The 21,213-nt window shown below is 41.1% G+C and overlaps 2 protein-coding genes across 2 annotated transcripts in view; one reads left to right on the plus strand and one right to left on the minus strand.

Moving 5' to 3' along the window:
* The window catches only part of LOC108889745 (dedicator of cytokinesis protein 3-like), a 144,103-nt gene that overhangs the window by 56,733 nt on the left and 66,157 nt on the right, over positions 1-21,213 (minus strand). The window contains 2 exon segments of the mRNA XM_051067373.1: positions 5,691-5,787; positions 11,646-11,701. Coding sequence (XP_050923330.1) covers positions 5,691-5,787; positions 11,646-11,701 — 153 coding nt within the window.
* The window catches only part of dynlrb1 (dynein, light chain, roadblock-type 1), a 231,357-nt gene that overhangs the window by 35,611 nt on the left and 174,533 nt on the right, over positions 1-21,213 (plus strand). The gene's annotated exons all lie outside the window — the stretch shown is intronic.

Below are 21,213 nucleotides of genomic sequence, written 5' to 3' on the forward strand. Positions count from 1 at the left end.
CTCCCCTGAGGCCACAGCTGCATCGCTTTGATTAACACTTGTTTCTCTATAGGCACCTGTCAGTCTGACAACATGCCAGCTGCCATTAACTGCTCCATGATAAGTGACAGTTTGATGAGCCGTGTGATTGGTTGTCTGCTTTAACACCAGCTCTATAATTAGGTTGATGATGGGAGGATGTGGGCTTTCTAATGCACAACTGTTTTCAGCCGGTGGTTTCTGTGTCTTTAACAAAGACTGATCTGCTCTGTAGGAGAAGAAAGCTGCAGCCGTGACTTCCTTCACACACCTCGTATCCACAGACACCTCTCACAAACACACTGTGAGAGACACACACAGAGAGATGAGAGTCAAAGGCCAAAACCAGAGGTGGCGTTTTAACACTGCTGTTGGCTTTACTACACACAGCTGTCAATCAAACTATACAGTAAGTGACAACACAAGCCTGCAGGGGGGAGGACAGATCAGTTAGCACACTGTCATATACTGCATATACAGAGCAACACTGACAGAGTCTGTGTCCAGAAGTTAGACTGAATCATAAATCCATAAAGGTTTAAACTGTGGATTAAAACAACGTTTGAAACAACAAACTGCTCATTTTGTTCAAAAAGCATTTTTTCTCTCCTTAGTTGACTTTTTAAACATTTTCACTGACAACATTTATATTTTATATGGATATCATATCTCTCTCCTTTCTTACTTTACCGACCACCTCCTCTGTCTCCGGTCACTCCTCGTCCTCTGAGTTGTACACCATCAAAAGTTTCAGACGTCAGTGACTCTTCCTGCAGGCTGGTCACCGATATTTCAGAAGTAATTATTAAAAAATACCCTCCACTCTACTAGTTTTAGCATCGTCATCATCATTAGGTTTGGACACATTAGGCCTTCACTACTTGTCATTTTTACAACAATAAATATTTAATAAGCCTATTTTAGCTATGATGGCTGTGTCTGCTTAAATAAAAGACAAACTAATAGGAAGAAGCTGAGACAGGCTGTGACAGAGATTCACTGAGAAAACCAGTGAGCGAGTGACTGTCTCCTGATCCTGATCCTGATCCTGATCCTGATTCTGAGCCTGTGTGGACGTGGTTTTGGTTGAAATAAAGAACCTGTGCAGGTAAACAAGTTGTGTTTCAAGTCACTGTTAATCTTTTCAAAAGAACACAATCTCTCTCTAACTTTAACAAAGTGCTGTGAGTCTCTAAACAGAACCATTCAAGTGTTTAAATATGCATCAGCTAATAATACAGAATAATACAGCAGGAATAAAGAAACACATTGTTAGTGAATGTTTTTCTGACGTGTTCTGCAGCATTGCATTTCTCTCCAAGCATATTTCCTCTTGCAAATAAGCAGTTTCAAAAAACGATTTCTCTAAGACTCCAGAACCTCGAAAGGAAAAGTTTTTACACAGTCACACACACACACACACACACACACACACACACACACAGAGCAGACAGAAACCAACACAAAGACAGAAATATTTGAAGTTAGTGCTCCGTTGTACGACATACTGTGAAGCTTTATCCTTAAACATTCCTGCCAAACACACAGCAATTATCTCCAGACATTACAGTCTGGACTGAGGCAGTCAAAGGAAGAATCCCCATTAAACCACAGAACAAGCAATCAACTAAAAGCATCTTTCATTTCTCTCAAACATCAATATTTGAGTGTGGGTTTGAGGGGTAATTTTTGTTTTTTTTTTGAATGCCACACCACAAAGAGCATAGCAAAATATCTACAGATATTTTCTTTGGATTGATTTTCACTCATGTTTCTTTCATGGAAACGTTGAAGCACTGAGGGATGACCCTCCAGTATCCTTTTGTTTTCAGCCATTTCCTCTTCTTGGTTCTAACAAGTTTACTTTAATTTGTTTTTTCTGTCTCTGTATTCAGTCTTATGTAAATGTTGTTAGACAAGAGGAAATGTGGTCTTTTAATTTATCTCTGCTTCTCTCAGTCTGTTTAAGTTTCCTCTTTTTGCATCTCTAATTTATCTGTGTGTGTGTTTCTGTGTATGACACCATCTGTCTCCTGCTGTAGTGATTTTACTGAGATTACAGGATCACATCTATTTCTTTGTCTTACTTCAGCTGAACTGGTTGAGTTGTGACAATGCACATTTTTTGTAAACATCACAAAATTAACTGTCAGTTCCTCATAAACACAACGTGATCAGGCTCCATATATATGTACATCATAAAGATAGATTTCTGTGTCACCAGGCCTTTCCTGTTTAATGAGTCTGTGTGCATCTGCATGAATGCTCAACTACATGTGTTTATAAAAATGTATGCATGTAAGCCTGTGCAACAGAGTGAGGGCGATGTAACAGGGATTTCCATCACACCCTCTGCCCTCTCTACACTGTCTTCCAATAAGTGCTTCATGTTTGCCTGGGTTTAACCTCCGCTCTGCAGGGTGATTTAATGCACTGACTCTAAGATGAGTAACCTACTGCATTAACACACACACAAATTATATACAAATGTGCATCTGATGCTTATTTTTGAACACTAACATAAGACAGTAATAAAGTGTTAAAGGCTGAATCACTGCTGCATTAAATCCTGATGATGACAGTCTGAAACTTTGCAAACTGATTGATGAACTTTAGCTACAGATTTCTCATCTGCCCATGTCGAACGCATACTGTGCATTTCAGCGATGAACTCTGCAGGGTGTGTGTGTGTGTGTGTGTGTGTGTGTTTGCATTCGCATGGCTTTGTTTGTGCACAGTCATTTCTTCAGTACAGCTACAGAAATGTCATTGCATTGTAAAGCTAAAAGCCTTCCCCTCCTACTGCATGTCTGTCCTGTCATTCCCCCTCCATGTTTTCATTCTTTCGTCTCAGCTTCACACACATGCAAACACACACGCACACAACACACCAGCACATACATCCACACAAACCTGTCTGCACATTTCACGCCAAAGAAACGTCTCCCTCTGCATTTATCCCTGTCTTCACATCCCTCCATCATTGTTTGGTTGTCACCACTCCCTCCACTCCCTCCCTCCTCTTCACACATCTATCACACACCCGCCTCCATGTGTGCACACCACACACACACACACACACACACACACACACACACACACACACACACACACACACACACAATCTTATCTGCTTTGACATCAGCACGAAAGAGGCAACAGAGGGAGAAAATTAGAAAATGAGAAAAACAAAGCAAAGTAGAAGGAATGAAGAGAGAGAGAGAGAGAGAGAGAGAGGGAAAAGATAGGAACAGTAGAAAGACTAACAATCATGATAATGACAGGACAGAGCTGTAGTTTGGAGGAGACAGAGGGGCGGCCCATGAAATGGCTTTCTCTCTTTTTCTCTCTCAGTCTTTCTGAATTTCTTTCCATTTCCTGATCTTATTCTGGAACACTCCACTCTTCTCTTTTGTCATTTTACACTGGATTTTTGCTCATTTCTTACATCCACTCTCACTTTATCTGACTCTGTGCCTTCTCTGGCCTCTTTCCTCTCTCACTCCGTCCAGTTCAAATTCACTTGGATTGAAGATAAAGTGTAATAATTAAGAATGTAGGAAAATATACAATATACACAACTCCCAAATCTGAGACATGTCATTCAAAACTACAGATGTGAACCACATGAGGACACCAGAGGAGGTGTCATTAAAGTCACTTGGATAGACACACACACACACACACACACTCACATCCAGACGTGTAAATTCCCTTTGGCAGTGTGTTTACGATACACTGTGCAGAGAGAGAGTTTGTGTGTGTTCACCAAGGAAGGACACTGAAAGACTCATCGATTGCACGCATCAACACTCGACCTTTCTGCTCTGCTTCATTTGTCACCTCCGCAGGCTTTGGTGCTACTGAACATCCATCTACTGAGAATTCGCATGTCGACGTGTGTCTGCACTCCAGAGTTCATCCATGTGTCACTGCACGATGCACACACTACAGAGGGACGTGTGTGAGCATCGTCACATGTGTTAAACCCACTGTGTGTGCAAGTGTCTGCATGGGTGTGAGTGATGAAGAGAGTGAGAGAAAACAGGAGAGGTGTATTCACAGGTGTCTGGACGACACAAAATAATCATTTCAAACCTTTGGATTTTTAACCCTCCTGATAAATCAGAGGAGGAGCCATACATCACATTTGTTTCATGTATTTCTAACTGTTATGTCAGCAGCCTCCATTCCTCATCTCTCACTCCTCCTCTGCTCTTGTCAGTTCCTGTCTTATATTTCTTATTAATCTACATATGCACTCATCCATAAGAACACTTTATTGCAAATATGTAAGTCAGTCATTCCCCACCATCTTCCGCTCTCTCTTCATCCATGCACATAAAACATGAGCATTTTGCGTTGCTGGATTTACAGCAGCTTTATGAGAACATTTGCTTTTTCAGCGACACAACTCAGACACTAATGTGACGTCTGTCAGGAGGGAAATGGAAAATCTGTCATGCAGAACCTGACAAAGACAGTTTTGTCTTTCATCTATTCAACTCTGGCAGGGAGCAAAGACAAAAGTCTGTTAACTCTGAATAAAAGCAGAGAGTGACGGCCTGGCAGGACATGAGGAAGACGAGCGATGAAAATAAGAACGGAGACAGTAGACTGATTTATTTACAGAGGGATATCTAATAAAACATATACTGTGACAGGGAGGGGCAAGTGCAAGAAGGCAAGTAGACAGATGGCACTAAAGGCAGATAAGAACTGATGGATGGACAGAGGAGAATGATGGAAGAGAAACTGACAGAAACACCACAGATCTGAGTGGCAGGCGGGTCAGAATAACTGAACACAGCCTGTTTCTATAACGTATGTTATCACTGCTGTCCTCTGGAGGGCCTCAGCTCATGAAAACAACATAGTGTTTTATACTTATGACCAGGACAAACTAACTCAAGATCCATGTGGTGTTCCCATCATTGGTTCTGGCTGTAGGAGACAGAACAGCACAGCAATGTGTAATTATAAAAAACAAACAAATAACCCCAAAAGCTTAATTCCCTGGCCCCTTACCCCGACCTCAACCATCACAACTAAACACCCAGCTGTTCTCTTACCCTAAACTCTACCCGAACTCTAAAACCAGATCCTAACCCACCAACAGGCCTTTGAGGTTGTGAGGACCAGACAAGACAAACAGAAGAAACGCATACTTCAAGTACAAGTGAAATACTTGGTTTCACTTGATGAAGGTTTAATGTTTGTGTCTATTTCAGTAAAGCTGTCTCTCCACTTTCCATTCCTGCAAACAGAACTAAACATATTAACATCCAGCAACCAGGGGATGTCACCAATGTGAACTGAATCACACACTAAAACAATTCCTGCAACAACCAGTAAAGCTGAGGTCATGGAGAGCCAGGCACTGATAAGAAAAGTTGCATCACTCATTTCCTTCTTTTAAGCTGCTCGATCTTTGGCCACTTTCAGAACAAATGTGCAAATAATGAGGTTTCCCATGCTACTGCTGTAACTCCATTCTTTCTAAGTATATTGACAGATAATTATTCCTGCATTATTCATGAACTATGCTTAGCACAGCTGCTTGTGCTTTTTGAGACTATGGCAGGACATAAAGCAGCTCCGAGTGTTTGGCTGCCTTGCCACTGTGCAGTGAACATTATAAAATCTGCAGTGGAATATTGTGTGCTGCTTACCACATAGAGCTGCTTCCACAGTAAGGCCCATTCCTGCAGTGTTGATGTCACCTCAGTGACAATGGGGTCTTCGAGAGGCACCACAGTCTCATGTGGCCTGTACAAAGATATGACAGAAAAACACACACACGCTTCATTCAGTTAGTTTAATTATGGTTCACACAGGTTTCAGTAAAGGACACTGTATCTACACCACTACACTGAACTCAGTCTGTTACAGAGACACTTGGCCTGTCAGCAGCTACCAACAACACAGCTGATCAACAAAGACACTCACCAGGTAAACAGGGGAGAGTGTGTTTAAGTAACCTCTTTAATTAACCCCAAATAATTAAGGACAACTCCACCTGCTCACCTGTCTTTTCCTGCAGGTGTCATGACATTTTGACTCACTGAAGGCAGGAGAAGCACAGGTTTGACTAATGATGCTAGTGAACGTGCGTGCACAATACCAGCGCTGTGTAGCAGCACACCTGACAGAATGCAGCTGTAACTAATGATAATAGTTGGATCTGTGTTTAACACGTCAACATGTCAGAAACGTCTGTTACTATCAGCTCAGCTCTCAACATAAATAGCTGATCATCTCACATCTTTGTATTCAGACTCTGCTATACGTCTGAATATATATATATTAGAGAAAGGAAAGTGTTGAGATGATGATAATATTCATACAAATGCAGCACCTGCAGAAATAACCGACCTGTTACGTGAGATCCCTCCTAATGTATCCAAACTGAGAAACATAGCAAACTACTGCACCAGCTGAAGAAGAGAACCTCAGTTCACCTCACCGAGCTGAGGAATCATTGTGCTAACTCTCTCCCTCCTTTGCTTCCTACCTCCCTTATACATAATTTTGACCATAGGGGGGTTGTTCGCTAAAATTGAAAGCTGAGTCACTGTCTCAGCCCTGGAGTCAGGAATATTAGAGTGCCTCTCTGTCTCACACACACTTCTTTATTCCCCCTCTCCTCCCATGCCACCTTTCTTCTCTTCCCTCCCTGACTCTTGGTCTTTACTCTCTGCCTCTCTCATATTCTTTCCTTGCTCTCTCTCCCTCTCTGTCTCATAACTGATTAATTAATAAAAGCCAGTGTGCTAGATTGGCTGATCTCCCAGCTGAGCCGTAGCTGGCGGCCGCCTGGTGATTTCACCCACATTAGTTACACTTGTATCTCAGACGCTTCTCCTCCTCTTCTCTTCTGTTCTACTTTTCACTCAATCTAATCTCTCCCTCATTTTTTCCCTCCCTCTGTTCCTCTTTCGTGTCCCTGCCTTGCATTGTTCCTCCTCAAGTTTTTCCCTGGTTCTGGCACATTTCCATCATTCCTCTAGGTTTCTCCTGAGTGTTTCTTTCTTTCTTCTCTCCACTCCTATATTACAGTTGTTCCCTTCTCCTTTCTCCTCTCCTTCCTCTCTTTTCTGTTTTCACAAGTAGCTTTCTTTCTCTCCTTTCCTCCCTCTCTCCCCTTCCTTCTCTGTACTCTTGTATTCATTCATTCCTCTTCCCTTCACCTTGCCTGACCTCTCTCTCATCCAGTCTCTCTTCCTTTGGTGTGCAAATGTGCATCCATATTTACAGCAAACACATACACCAAGCCTCTTCTCTCTCTCTCATCCGTCTCTGAATCTTTGCTCCAGACTGACATTTCTATCCTCCATCAGATCCATCCTACTGTTTCTATCTCCTTCACCCCAACAGTCTCCTCTCATGTATGTCCCTCTGTTATTCTGTATTCAAGTATTTTATTATTCAGCACACTTTCTGTCTGTTTTCAAACTCTCAGGAGTAGAGGAGGGATTTTTGGGGACTTCTTTTTGTCTTTGCTTGCTTCACAAAATATTTAAAGCCCACAGCCATGTGTAAAACTTTAAAGCCATTTAATATTCTGTCTCTTGGCTATTTTAACGGACTTTGTTTGACTACAAATCCAGACATGTGATTTGATGATGTTTTATTATGTTGTGGACATTACAGACAGCCTCTGACATATCACTGAGAACACAGACTCCAAAGTCATTTGAGCATGAATATGTTGGAACGTTCTGTGGTAAAGAGCAGGACATCGTGAAAGGGAAGATCTTCTTTCTCTTAAGACCAGTTCTTAAATTACTGATGAGCTGATTCATGCATCAATCTTTTATCAGAACATGTTATAAAGTGAATAAGTTGAACTGAATCTAAATCTCAGATCAGTCAGTGTCTGCAGCTGGACTGCGCTCATTAAAGGTCTCAGCAGGCCAACATGCTTCCAAACACAAGAGGAGCTCATGGTGTTAGAGAAAAAAGAGCGTCAAAGATGGCGACACTGAATCTGAGGTTAGAACAAAGACATCAGTTATCTACCTTGGCTGTAATGTCAGCGCTGGCTGGTCTCCTGCTCTGCACATAATCAAACACTATCTCTCAACTTTCTATAGATGTCTCTGAAGAACGGCGGTACATATGTTCTGGGAAAAATTGGGTGTGAAATTATTGAGGCAATATTTGAAGATCGCACATAAAAAAAACTGTTAGCTCAAATAATCTGTGAGAATATACGACCTGCCTGGTGCTTTAGTGGCTCAGTGAGAGGACGCTTTCTGGTTTATTGTCGTTACTTTATGGCTTTGTCCCACACTGGTACTTATGTTGTTAAGGTTTGGAAAATCTTGGGAACGATTAACAGAGCTACTTATATGGTCAAATACATGCTGAAGTGATTTTCCTGACTTATATCAAACAGTCATGGTGCATTTCTTGTGGTGTAGCAGCGGCTGAGGAGGAGACATTGGGGGGGGGGGTTGCTGTTGTCTTTTCCCACAGTAGGAGCTGTGTTGTACTTTGTACTTCAACTACACTACATGTTTGGGATTAAAAGTGCCTGAGGGTCAAATACAGGACTGTGGTCATTTGACTACATTGATCTTAATGGGAGATGACACTGCACCTTTATACACATGGTTCATGGTTCATGGTTCATCCTGCACCTTCTTTTACACAATCCTCCAGGTCTTAAACATTTCTCTGTAACCTGCACACTAGCTTTAATATTTCTTTTTAAACTCTGTCAGAAAGTTTCTGCTTTCACACTCTGTCTGTCATCAGTCTGTTGTCTGTCTTCTCAGATATTTATAATCTAAGTTTCACTGACATACTGTTGTGCTGAGTGCTGATCTTGTGTGATCATCAGATCTGATATCTGTGATAATCTACAAAATTTGACTATTATTAATGCTGTAACATGACAGAGCTGTTCAGTAATGACTTGCTGTTGCATTCAGTTTATAGAAGCACAGACAGGTTTCATGAAATCAACAACCTGCTCACTTCATAAAAGTCAAATACTGCAATGAGCAGGTGAACTTTCTTTGCATGTTTATCCTCACCTTATGCAGTGATAACACCAGACTGACAAAAAGAACGGTAAGGTGTTTTAGGTGTGTACGCCTAAATCTGACTTCTTTTTCTGTTTATGATGAGATGCCATTCATATGCATGTGTGATGCAGTAACTTCGTCCTGCTGTCTGACTCATGCAGTGTGTTTATTTGTCTATACATGTGTGATCCTGAGGTGCAGGGGCTGTTGCTTTCTGATATGTATAAATGTCAGCTCTTAGAGTGTAATTATCCTGCAGAGAGGCCGACAGCTGGCAAAGTGTTCTTCACAACACCCTGACAATGTGACGCAGTGCTGGAACTGGAGGCTGCTGCTCACTGCTGTCTCCTCTGGTATTTATTGAGCAGTGCTGGCCGGTTCCACACAATGAAAACAATTTAAAACCAATAAAACACACGTCGCCACATGTTGCATTTTTAAATATAGGTATCCATAGCTCACTGCGTGTGTGTGTTCTCTGTCTGTCCACTACCTGTCGTTAACATACACTCTGAAAGCTTCCTCTGTTTGTTCTTCCTCCTCTGTGCTGTAAACTGCCACCTCAGTTACTCCTGCTACTCCTGATCGTGTTCTTGTGTTCAGGATGGCTTCTCACAGCGTCAGCCTGTGAGTCGTTCTTGTTTCTTAAAGTCACTGATCACTGTTCACCCTCGAGTGTCTGCATTTTGGGTCCTCACCTCTGAATCCCTGAACGCCAAATGGTGACACGCTGTTTGTATAATATCCATAAAAAAAGCAGAGGGACTGAATCCATTCTGCTTCTGAGTTGGTGCCAAATAATCTAATGCAGAGAATCTATCCTGAGTAACAGTCGTCTTTGGTCTTGTCAATAAAAAAGAGAATCTACACTGAATCACACAAATACAAACACTTACTGACCAGTAATGACAGTTTCATTTATCAGTAAAATGGTAAAGGTATATTAAATATTAGTCTCTGTCTCTCTCTCCCTCTCTCTCTCCATATATATATATATATATATATATATATATATATATATATACATACATGCTGGTTCAATGCTCCACAACTATATTTGTCATCTTGCTCCACCCTCCTTGACTCAGTAAAATACACCCCAAGTCTCTGCACTCAAAACTCTCTTTCTTTGCCCTAGAGGTCTACTTAAAACAGTTAAGGATTCACTAATTCCAATTAATTTACTCTCTGCCTTTAATTAAAAAACTCTTATGCAAATCGAGACATGCTATGTAACTCTGATTAATCTGAAGTAAAAAAAAAAAAAAACAGCTTTTCCAATCATTATGCAAATGTATTAAAATATGTACTCTTGAACTTGGAAGGGAATCAGAAACAAGGAGGTTGGTATTATTTAGAGAGAACAGCTCTGAAAACAACTGATCTCAACAGAAAAGGAGATTTCAGCAAATTACCCCCTAAATGGCTTTAACTGCAAGGAGAGGAAAAGGCCTCCAGCACTGTGGAAAATAAAGTATACTCAACTGTGGCATCATCCCAGATAAACGGGAGCGACTTTGGCTTGTTTTGTCTCAGACAATCAGATTAGTGCTGCAATGACTGAAAGATACTGAGATACAATTTTCACACAGTGTACTGCATTTACTGTACGAGGCACTTTGAGTTCTTTCTCACAGCTTGACGTCAGTGAGAGTACGCTGGAGAGAAATGACCAAAGAGATCTTGTGTTTGGCAGCTCCAGAGGCCTGTGAGGTGGAAACCATTTGGATTCTTTCTGTTTCAAAGGCAAGGCAACGAAAAAAGAAGAAGTAGGGAACGGAGTGATAACACGATAAAAGGATCAAGCTGAAGGGGCACATTTATCTTGGAATTCAAGACCGGCAGTCAAATAATAACTGTGTGTGGAAGACACTCTATCACAGTAAACAGATAATTAACTTATTTTTCCTCTCAGCAAGGTTATGGCTGCCTTTAGTTTTAGACAGTTGTTTCTCTCTGTGTTACTAAAACAACATGATGGTGTTGGTGCTTATTATATGTTAGCTATCACGTTCTCCATTAGGGGTTTGGTTAAATGACATTCAGTAGTCTAGTAGGGACTTTATTTTTAGACCTCATGTGACAGTGTGACCTTTGACTTTTTGGGGAATCTGTGAGGCAGCCACAGCTACTTTCAATTTGGTCTGAAACTAATTGTATCCAGATAAGTTCATTTCATTCATCACGTTTTGCTTGGTTTGAAATCAAATCCCTCAAATTCTCTCACGATTTAACTGATGAAAAATCCTGCACAGTATCAAGTCTTAAATTTCTCTCTTAAAAGGTGAACTTGTGGCTGCTCACCCACAGTCACTTCATCGTGATTTAAAGCAGGTGATATCATTGCTGCTGACACCTGGGTGGTAGAGTTAAGACAGGATATGAAAGGGGAAGGTTGGGTTGGGGTTAGAAGGAAGGAGGCTGGTGTAAAAGCTTTGTTGTGATAATGTAATGAACACTGCTCTGGGCCTCTGTTCACAGTCTGGAGTATAATGTTGGAGTATATGAAGATGTTAAATTAATCTAAATTAATTAAACATTATGGCCTCTGAGGTCATGACAACAACGCTGTGTTAGAGGCTGTAAACTTACCCTCGGTTGGTGACGATGGCTTTCTTCAAGTGAATGTAGTTGGCTGGGAAAACTCCCTGAAGAGACAGAGACCGAAAAAACAGTTAAACCAAGATCAAACCTTTTTTCTATTACAACACAAAGAATATAAAGTGTGTGTATCCACATGTACATAAACATTTCATTAACCAGGACACCTCAGGAGCACAGGAAGTGCTGGTACCTCACCTACTACCTTATATTTATAGCACCACCTGATTAAAATGATTAACATTCCACCACCTGCAGGTCGTGTTTCAGATACAAAAAATGCTTCAGCAAAACAGCATGTTAATATTATATAACACTAAAATTCTGCACCATCACTAAACTCCAGTCAGTGTCAGAAAAATCATTGTGATGTTATATTCTGGGAAACGCAGCATTATGTATTATATATTAGAAACAGTGCGACCAATCAGTCGTTTCTGCTTTTGTCTACTGATGCTAGCACAACATGAACCTGCACTAGCTGCAGAAAATGGAGAGAAAGTATTTAATTGAATGTAAAGTCATGGTAAACTGGGTTCACCCACCAACCTGTGACACAGAACAAGCAGGAGTATGTATGAGTATGAAGACTACCTGCCCTGTACACACCGCTACAAAACATGAGCTGTGTCTCTGAGGCGCACTGTTCAATAATTCATGCACGATACTGTGAGGGTTATAATGGAAGCTGCTAGCATGCTAGGCTGGAACACTGGAACTATAAACACTCACACTGCAGATACAGAACATATACACAATGTCTGAAAATGTCTGTTTGTTGAAACCAGGGGTTTAAAGTGACAATATACAAGATGCACACTGTGATGTTTCATATTCCTCCCACTGATTCAATCCAAACAAACTGTTCTGTAAAAGTAAAACTCTTTTCTTTCATCTTGATTTCTGGGTCATTGGAGTTATAAATAGCAGGTGGAAAATATAGACTGGTGCCAGTTACCTGTAGAGTTTCTGAATTTGTGGTTACAGATTTTTAGATGATGTAGATCCCAGGTCTCAGTGCCTCTGCAGCATGTGTGGCCCCTGGTGTGTGGCCCCTGTGACATGCTGTGTAGCTCTGAGGCAGCCTTTACTACTCAAGTGTAAAAGTATTTGAAATGAAATGATTTGCTCTCGGCTCCCCCTCTTCATCTTTACACATTATAAAGGCTAAATACAGCAGCCTCTCTCAAACGCAGAGGTGAGTTTGTATTTTGTGTCACAACATCTTTGTATCTGAAGTGACTGGGGAAACAAATTATGGAAATTGTGACTGCACAAAAAGAAAGAAATGTAGAATGAAGTAAGTGTAGCTGGTGCTGCAGAGGTCTACTGAGGGAAACCTCCAGACTGGAGGGGTTTCATTCATATTCTACAACATGTTTGAGTGAGGAGAAGAGCAGAGGCTGAGAGCAGGCAATCTATTTTAAGACTGGATGTGTGTGTGTGTGTGTGTGTGTGTGTCTATTTGTGCTTGGTTGTTTGTTCATGTATGAAAACATCATATGTGTGTGTTTAAGTATTCGATTTATGTGTTTCCTCAGTTGTCAGTCAGCCTGCATGCCGACACAGAAACTGTACGTACAGTGTTAGCTTAGGTGCCTGCACGTCCGCCTGTGTGTGTGTGTGTGTGTGTGTGCATGAAGATGTATGTCCTATCTGCACTCTGAAAGCGCGGCCTCCGGCAGTTTGGGAAAAAAAGCCACCCTGTGCCATCATGCATAATAACTCTGCTGTCTGTCTTTTAGGCAACATCTCAGCTGCTTCTCCTGTCGACACAGATGTATTCTGCTACGGCCGTCAAAAGAGCTTTTGGGGTCAAACGCTGCATAATAAAACACAGGGGAGCACCTTCCTCTGCTATTCAAGTGTGAATGTTTTTTTGGAGGAGACAAAGAGGGTGCTAGGAGAGAGAGAGGAGGAGGGAGGTCTATAAAGACAGAAAGAGATGAGAACAGTAGCACTAAGGAGAAATAGAGTAACTGTGGTTAGCCATGCATCTGACAGGAGCGGTCCAGAGGTGCGGGCCCCGCCTCCAGGGAGCTCACCCAATTACCTGTCTGCCCAGAGTCATAAACACAATGTGCTCTTCATAGACAAACTGGTCCACCAGTACTTTCAATTAAGCGTCTTAACTTTATGCTACTTCTTAATTCTACTTGAATTCTACCAGATTTATTTGGCAGCTGCTCACTGCTTACTTTGCAAATTAAGATAACATGTATACATACATATATGTGTATGTGTATATATAAATTTAGATATATATACAGCTTATAAAAAATTCTGCCCTGTAGATTAAACAGTATTTAAAGTATTTCACATTGATTTCCACATTAACACACAATTATCCACAATTACACAACAATACAATGTTCACAGGAGCAGTTTTTGTGTCTAATAAATTCTACTGGAACACATAAAGGAACGCAGCCATTGTTAATGTTATTATTTACACCTGCTTCAACAAGTCCAGGTGTCGGCCGTGAACAGTGTCTGTTGGAGAACACAGACCATTGTCACTGTGACTATCAGACTTCATCACTTGAATCTGGGCCAATCCTCACCACAACTATCTGTTAGATGTCTCACTTTTTCACTGAAGCTCCTGCTTGATTGCCAAGTGTGGGAGAAATTTAACAACAACTTCATAATGTAGCACAAAATAATTCCACTCTTTACAACGCAGTGAAAACAGACTTTATCACATATTCCATGGCACCTGGATCACATCATCTTTGACTTGTTTATTTGGCCAATGAACACAGTTCATGGTCATGTGACTCGTACCGTAGAGCTCAGTGTGCTCATATTCTGATACAAACAGGTCCCAGTTTTATACTAAACTTTGAAAAATGTGTGTGTGAGCCCAGACACACAGGACACACAGGAGGAGCCCAAACACACACACGACTGTACAAAAACGAACAGAGCTGAACTGTGATCTGCCCCGTTTTAATGTGACAATAAACAAACATAGAACAGAGCAGTGCTGCTGTGATGATGGAGACATCAGATGGAAACTAGTGTACACACACACACACACACACACACACACACACACACACACAGTACATGTTGTTCCTGTCTCCGCCTAGTTAGCTGTGACAGTGAATGGTTGTTAACAGGTCAGTGCATTCAGAACACCTCAGGCACTTCTATGATGCTACCTGACTCAAAGTGTGTGTGTGTGTGTGTGTGTGTGTGTGTGTGTGTGTGTGTGTGTGTGTGTGTGTGATGGGCAGGAGGCCATCATGGTGTTGTGTTGTTCCTAATTTAGCTGATGGTGTTGAAGCACTGGTTCAAAGAGAGAAAGAAGGAGACGGAGAGAAGAAGAGATGTAAATAAATGAATGATAAAGAGACAAAAACATCATAAAAGAAACAGAAGCACAAATATGAGTGAACAGGAAATGAACAGGGTGACGACAAAAGAGGAATGAGGCAGCAGTAAAAATGTCATCCACCCATAAATAACACTCTCTCCCTCTGGACCAGATACTGTACGTCACCTTGTTTTGACCTGAGTTTTAAAGACCTGCAGAGGCCAATCACTGTGACGCCTGAGACACGACGTGTTCCAACAAAGAAGTAAAGAAAAACTATGAAACAGAAGAAACTGAGTTGGTTATTACAGAGAGAGAGATGTATAGTAGAAAAAGGAAGTAATACAGAGAAATATAATTACAAAGCCTTCTCCTCTCCTTTCTGTTCTGTAACTCCCAACAGATGTTTGCTGTTTATCAAAGGCACATAACAGCCAATTGTTTGTTTCCTACAATTGTCCAGGAGACAAATCCAAAGAAATACAAATAATGGTTTATTATCCACCTAAATACCCCAACCACGGCTGCGTGATGGGCCCTATTGTCCCTACAGTAAATGTGTGAATGTGTGTTGGTTTATTCAAACAATATTGGCTCATATCCCATTTATATATCATGCAATATCAAACTGTGTAAAATAAAAAGCTTAAGAATGATCATTTTCAGGACTGGTCAGGCTCTGATGTTCTGACACATTTAATTTCATGGGTTGTTGCTTGTATATGATTTAGATTTAGCCCGGCTTAAGTGGCTCTAACTCACTGATCATTTAAATTAAGGATGTCAAACGTCTGCGAGGTCTCATTATAAGTTTAACTGTTAACATCAGTGCTTGATTTTAAAATAAAAATATTTTTTAGTTGCTTTTGTTTGAGCAAAAGAAAACAGTCATGTGTACTTTACTGGCAGCAGCTGGACACAATGGGCCTCATGCAAGAAGCAGCTGTATCAACTGATCGCTCTGTGGCACGTATGAGTCTTTCTCCACAAGGTGTAAACACTCTGATTTCACCTGAAATCATAACGGGACACTGAAACTGCCAATTTTATTTTCTCTTTTTGAATTTCTTTTTGAGGAATATGTTGACATGGAAACTTTTAGCAACAGTTCAGTAGTTGTTAGGATGTTGTTGCATGTTGTTGAAGTGGGAACAGTCTTTGGACCACTTTACTTTAGAGACTAACTCATCTAACTTGAAACCTTTCTGTCTGATATGGAAATTTAGGGGCACTGATTATGCTAATGATGAAATCTGATGAGCAAGCGCCGCCTCGTGAACAGGTGGCATTCAACAAGCTGAAAAAGCAGTTTCCTGGAAAGCTGAAGTATTTAGGAGAGTTTGGTGAATCTGACTTGGGGAACTCATATGATCAAACCTTACAAAAAACCCTGATTAGAATATGAGAATGTCTCTGTGGGGGATGTAGGAGGAGAGTGCCCTGTGGTTAGATGTTCACTGACTTTTTAAAATCTAGATTTAACACTGTAGTGTATAATATAATATGAGTAATTCTAATATGAACTCCAGTTAAGGTCAATTACAGCACAGAGAAGAGAAAAGTCCATTAGACAAGAAGCAGACAGCAGTCCTCTCTAAAGTTTAATGTGGGTGTTCCTTTTCACTGCAGCTCTAAATTATTCAACATCCCTCCCTCTTCAACATCGAGTCCATCTGTCTTAATGGATCGTCTGACTCCTCTAACCTTCGTGACAAAACAGTTTGGACCCCTGCTCCTCGCCATCTATCTCTTTTCTGCTCACAAAACTTTTCCTTTCATGTTATACAGATGACTACAAGTCAAAAAAGCTGGAAAACCAGTTAAATAAAATTAATAAGATGACCAGCATCTTAACCTACGGTGACCACAGGGAAACTCTGTCTCAGGCCTTCAAAAAGTGAAATCCATTTGATGAAGAAAATGATTGAACCAATTTAAGCTGAACAGACTGTTACTGAGGTCACAGATCATATCAGCAGTGACTTGCTAACTCTCTCTCTCTTTCAGACCATTAAATCATTGATGGTCTTTGTAACCTTACTGCTGACCAGTGGTTTAAAGACTCCAAGTTCTAAATGATTTATCTTTGCCTTTTTGGACACACAGAGCTCACCTTAAAAAAGATGCTGATACTGTAGCTCAGCTCTACCAACTGTGAGAAACTGTTATTTTGACCTGTCAATTGAGGGAACTGAGACCAGTGATGATTTGTAAATACTTTTTCATTTCATGACTTGAAACCAATGAGTTGTTGGAACATTCGTGCAGACTGATCAAGACAGTTATGAGTGTGAATGCTTTCATCAAAAAAATATAAATGATAGAAGAGAGTTCAGGCTGGTGACAACAAAGGTTTAAAATGTTCTTCATCCTCTCATCAACTGTCATGAAGCACTCAACTCACATCTAAAGGAATAATTTGACATTTTGGGAGATGCACTTCTTGGCTTTCTTGCAGAGACCTAGATGTTCAGCTCAATATCACACTCACAGCTGTAAATATTCTGCTACTGCCAGAAACCTGTTAGTTTAGCTTAGCATAGAGACTGGAAACAGCTAGCCTGGCTCTGGCCAAAGATTAAAAAGTCCACCTCTAAAGCTCAATAATTGACATGTGAGATCTCCTTAGTTGTTGGTCAGATACAGTCACTGGTGGCTTTGTCACTATTGTCCCTACAGTGTGTAAGTGTGCTGAGGTGAAGTAAGGAAGCAGAAAAAGCATGTATATGCATGCTAAGTCCACTTTCCTCAACATAAAGAGTATGAACAGGACTCAACATGTATAACAAACAAGTCAAGTCAGCCTGAGCTGAAGAGTGCGGGTCATTTCACCAAGCGGTCAAACCACATCAAATCTCCACAAGATTATCTGTTTAAAAAAAGATGGTCTCAGTTCCAGGACAGCGAGGGATTTGACGTAAATGCTGCCTTAATTTGACATGGAGGCTTCAGTAAAGCAGCAGTGCTGAAACACAGCTCACGTATTCAAGATTAGTCACAGTACGTTGGCTCAATCAAACAGGTAGAGCTGGGTTTGAGAACGCACGGTGCTGAAATGAACCCAGATACTTAAGTGTCCACAAACAGGATGAAAGGGAATGCATATTAAAAGTGAAGGTAGAACTGAGGCATTAAATCCACTTTTTAGTTCAGTAACAGGGCACTGGCTGTCAAAGGAACAAAAAGTTAGAGAGAGAGTCCTCGCTGATTCCCACTTATAAAGACAGTGGGCGGTGACCACTTAGTCATGGCAGAGAATTAAGGCCATATCATATTAAAAAACACTTTAAATCGCCATATTGAGTTTGAAGCACTTATGAACTCATATCAAAGTCAGTAAAGCACACAGCCATCAAACACTCTGCAGAAGTTCATGTCGAAGTTGAAAACATTAGCGGATTGTGTCGAGCTTAATGTGTTGGTTTCACCTTTTTTTTTTTAGCTCATTTAACACACTCGTCTCAGCACGACCTCTTAGCATCAGTGGGTGAGATGGATCTCTCGGCTCATCAGTTGTGAACACACATGGAGGGCGGCGTGTTAAGTGCTACAGGGGATTGTTTTTACATGACTAAAAGATTCTTTTCTGTTCTCTCCTCCTCTCTCAGATCGATCTGTTTTACTCTCATGTCATAAAGATCATCGAGCCCTTCGCTCTCTGGCCCATTCTCCTTCATCCTCTCCCTGAGTTTTACTAGAACAATCATACGGTACATTCTCTCCATTTTATTTCCACTTCTCTGGTCTCCTGCCCCACTTTTCACAGCTGTACAGTAATTACACTCTTTTGTTGCGTTCTTATCACACCTGTCATTCATTGGTTTCCAAGCTGAAGCTGCAGCTGTGCTTCATTCTCCTTCTTCTCCTCTCGTTCAGGGTGCTTTCCTCTTCTCTTTCGTCCTTCGACTGTCCTCAAGGAGTTTATCTTCTAACCCCAACACTCCCATCTATTCTCCTCTGCTCTATTCTATTCTGAGCTCATCTGTTGTATTCTGCTCTGTTCATTGTCCTTGCTGGAAGGAAGAAAAAGGATTGTGTAATTCCCGCACAGAGCTCCATGCAGGATCATAATGTGCTCTGGTCTATAATTTCACACAGTGGTTCTGACTGGGCCTGGATGGTAAAATAACAGTGATTACATCACAACTGCAGAAATGTACAACTTCATCTTTTGTTGTTGTTTGATTCTTCAACAATGAGGGTCTTTCTACAGAGTCTGAGACATTTCCACTCCACTGCAATGAGATTGTGCTATTAGCTTCATAAAGGGAAGAGCTATAATGACGGTTTACTCGTTCTGTTCTCGGTTTTAGTTTTCACGTCTCTTTTTCTCTCAATCTCTTTATGTAAGGCTGTTTTCACATGCTAAATTTCACATTTCTGCTCATGGCTGATAGTTTTTTGGAAGACTGTTCACTTCCAGTCAGACTTCACAGCGATAGGAACTGACAGCAATGTCCAAAAGACACACATGCTCTGTGCAACAATAAATAAAAACATCAGTTCTGCACCTGCATCTCTCCTGCTGGTTTTCAGCACATTTTGGGAACAGATTGAGCTGTTTTGACTGAAATGTCTCTCTGAATGTCAGTCTGTTTCACTGCGTCTTCTTCTTTCACTTCAGCTTCACTTTTAGTTTTGGGATTAACAGTATTTTCTTTTCTTCCTCTCTGTTGTGTGGAGATCAGTTGATGTGTGAAGCGAGTTGCTGCAGTCACTCTAATAAAGTTGTACAGAATTTGACTGAATCTGGTTGAGTGTGTGATGATCAGGGTCTTATAAATTCTGATCAATACAGTACTAGAACATACAAACATTGCTGAATATGATCCTCAGATTGTATCGTTGTGTTCAGCTTTCAGAGACCAGGGGACTTCAGTTCTTGTGCTTTGTGGTGCTGGGTCAGACTAGGTGCTCACTCAGAACAAACTGTGCAACAGATCTCCAGAACAGTCTTGTAGGAGAGTCTCTGTGCAGTTACTTGGTGCCAAATCGTTGCAGCATCTGTGTTCATACACCAGATGTAAATGTCTATATGGTTCTATTTTTTAATCCCACCCAACTGGCCAAAAAGAAGTCAAATCAGTGAGTAAACACCTGAGTTTGAACAGATCCTCTGTGCCATACTAAATTATACACACACACACACCCACAAACACACACACACACACACTTTATCTGCAGGCAGCTCACAGATCTTGACAGCGTTGGAGAAGTTGAAACCTTATTTGTATTGTGCCAGGTGTTATCTCCACGCATTGTTCCCTGCAGAGAGAAGCCTTTCATGCCTGCTGTTTGTGGCTGTGGTGAAGAGCTCGACATCCCAGTGTGATAAAACCCAGCTACAGACAGACACCAACACACACTCACATATATCTCCTTTTTACCTTTTCTACTGTTTGCCCTCATATGCTCAAACTATGATATACATGGATTCTCAGGTCATTACTGTTTGCTGACCACTGACGCTCTCTTTGAGGAGAACTGGTGATCGATGGTACAAACATGATAAAGTTAAAATCATGCTAATATTTGAAACTACAGATAAACAAAAATAAGTTGAAAACCTAAGAGCTAAAGAAAGATAGAAATGGATAAAGAACTTGAATGTCCATCTTTAAAGCTGTGTATGTAAGCAGCTGGAATATCAGGCCTATCTCAAACATCTTTAAACCATAGCTGCACATGTTTTATTGAACATGTTTATGTCTGACACAGACAGAGACTGATTACTAGTGAATGCTGAAAAACCAGGAAAGAAACAGATGTTCCTGTATATGATAGATTTGACTTTTGGGTTGATGCAGATGGTACGAGAGCAAACTGATCCATGTTTAAAAGGATCAGTGACTGTGACTGATGGACGACAAGCGCAGACACAAAGGTCCCACTGATTTCATGTACATGTATGTGTGTTTGTGTGTTTGTGACATTCTGCCCTGATTGGTCTAATCCCTGCTGGACGGTGACTGGACAGGTAGCTGCTTTCACTGAACTGAGCCAAACACACACACACATTCACACACCTGGCATTTAGGTTGAATGTCAGTGGGAAAGACAGACTGCGGTAACTTCTTGCTGTGTGTGTGTGTGTGTGTGTGTGTGTGTGTTTACACCTGGTTTAGAGCAGTTGGCAGACAGGTGTGTATTCAGTTTGGCAGAGTTGATCAGCAGTCACCTCACACACAAAACGTAACCTTCACTGCCCCAGCATCACTGACACACACACACACACAC

The sequence above is a fragment of the Lates calcarifer genome, unplaced genomic scaffold (assembly GCF_001640805.2).
Source record: "Lates calcarifer isolate ASB-BC8 unplaced genomic scaffold, TLL_Latcal_v3 _unitig_1631_quiver_445, whole genome shotgun sequence".
Taxonomy (NCBI): domain Eukaryota; kingdom Metazoa; phylum Chordata; class Actinopteri; family Centropomidae; genus Lates; species Lates calcarifer.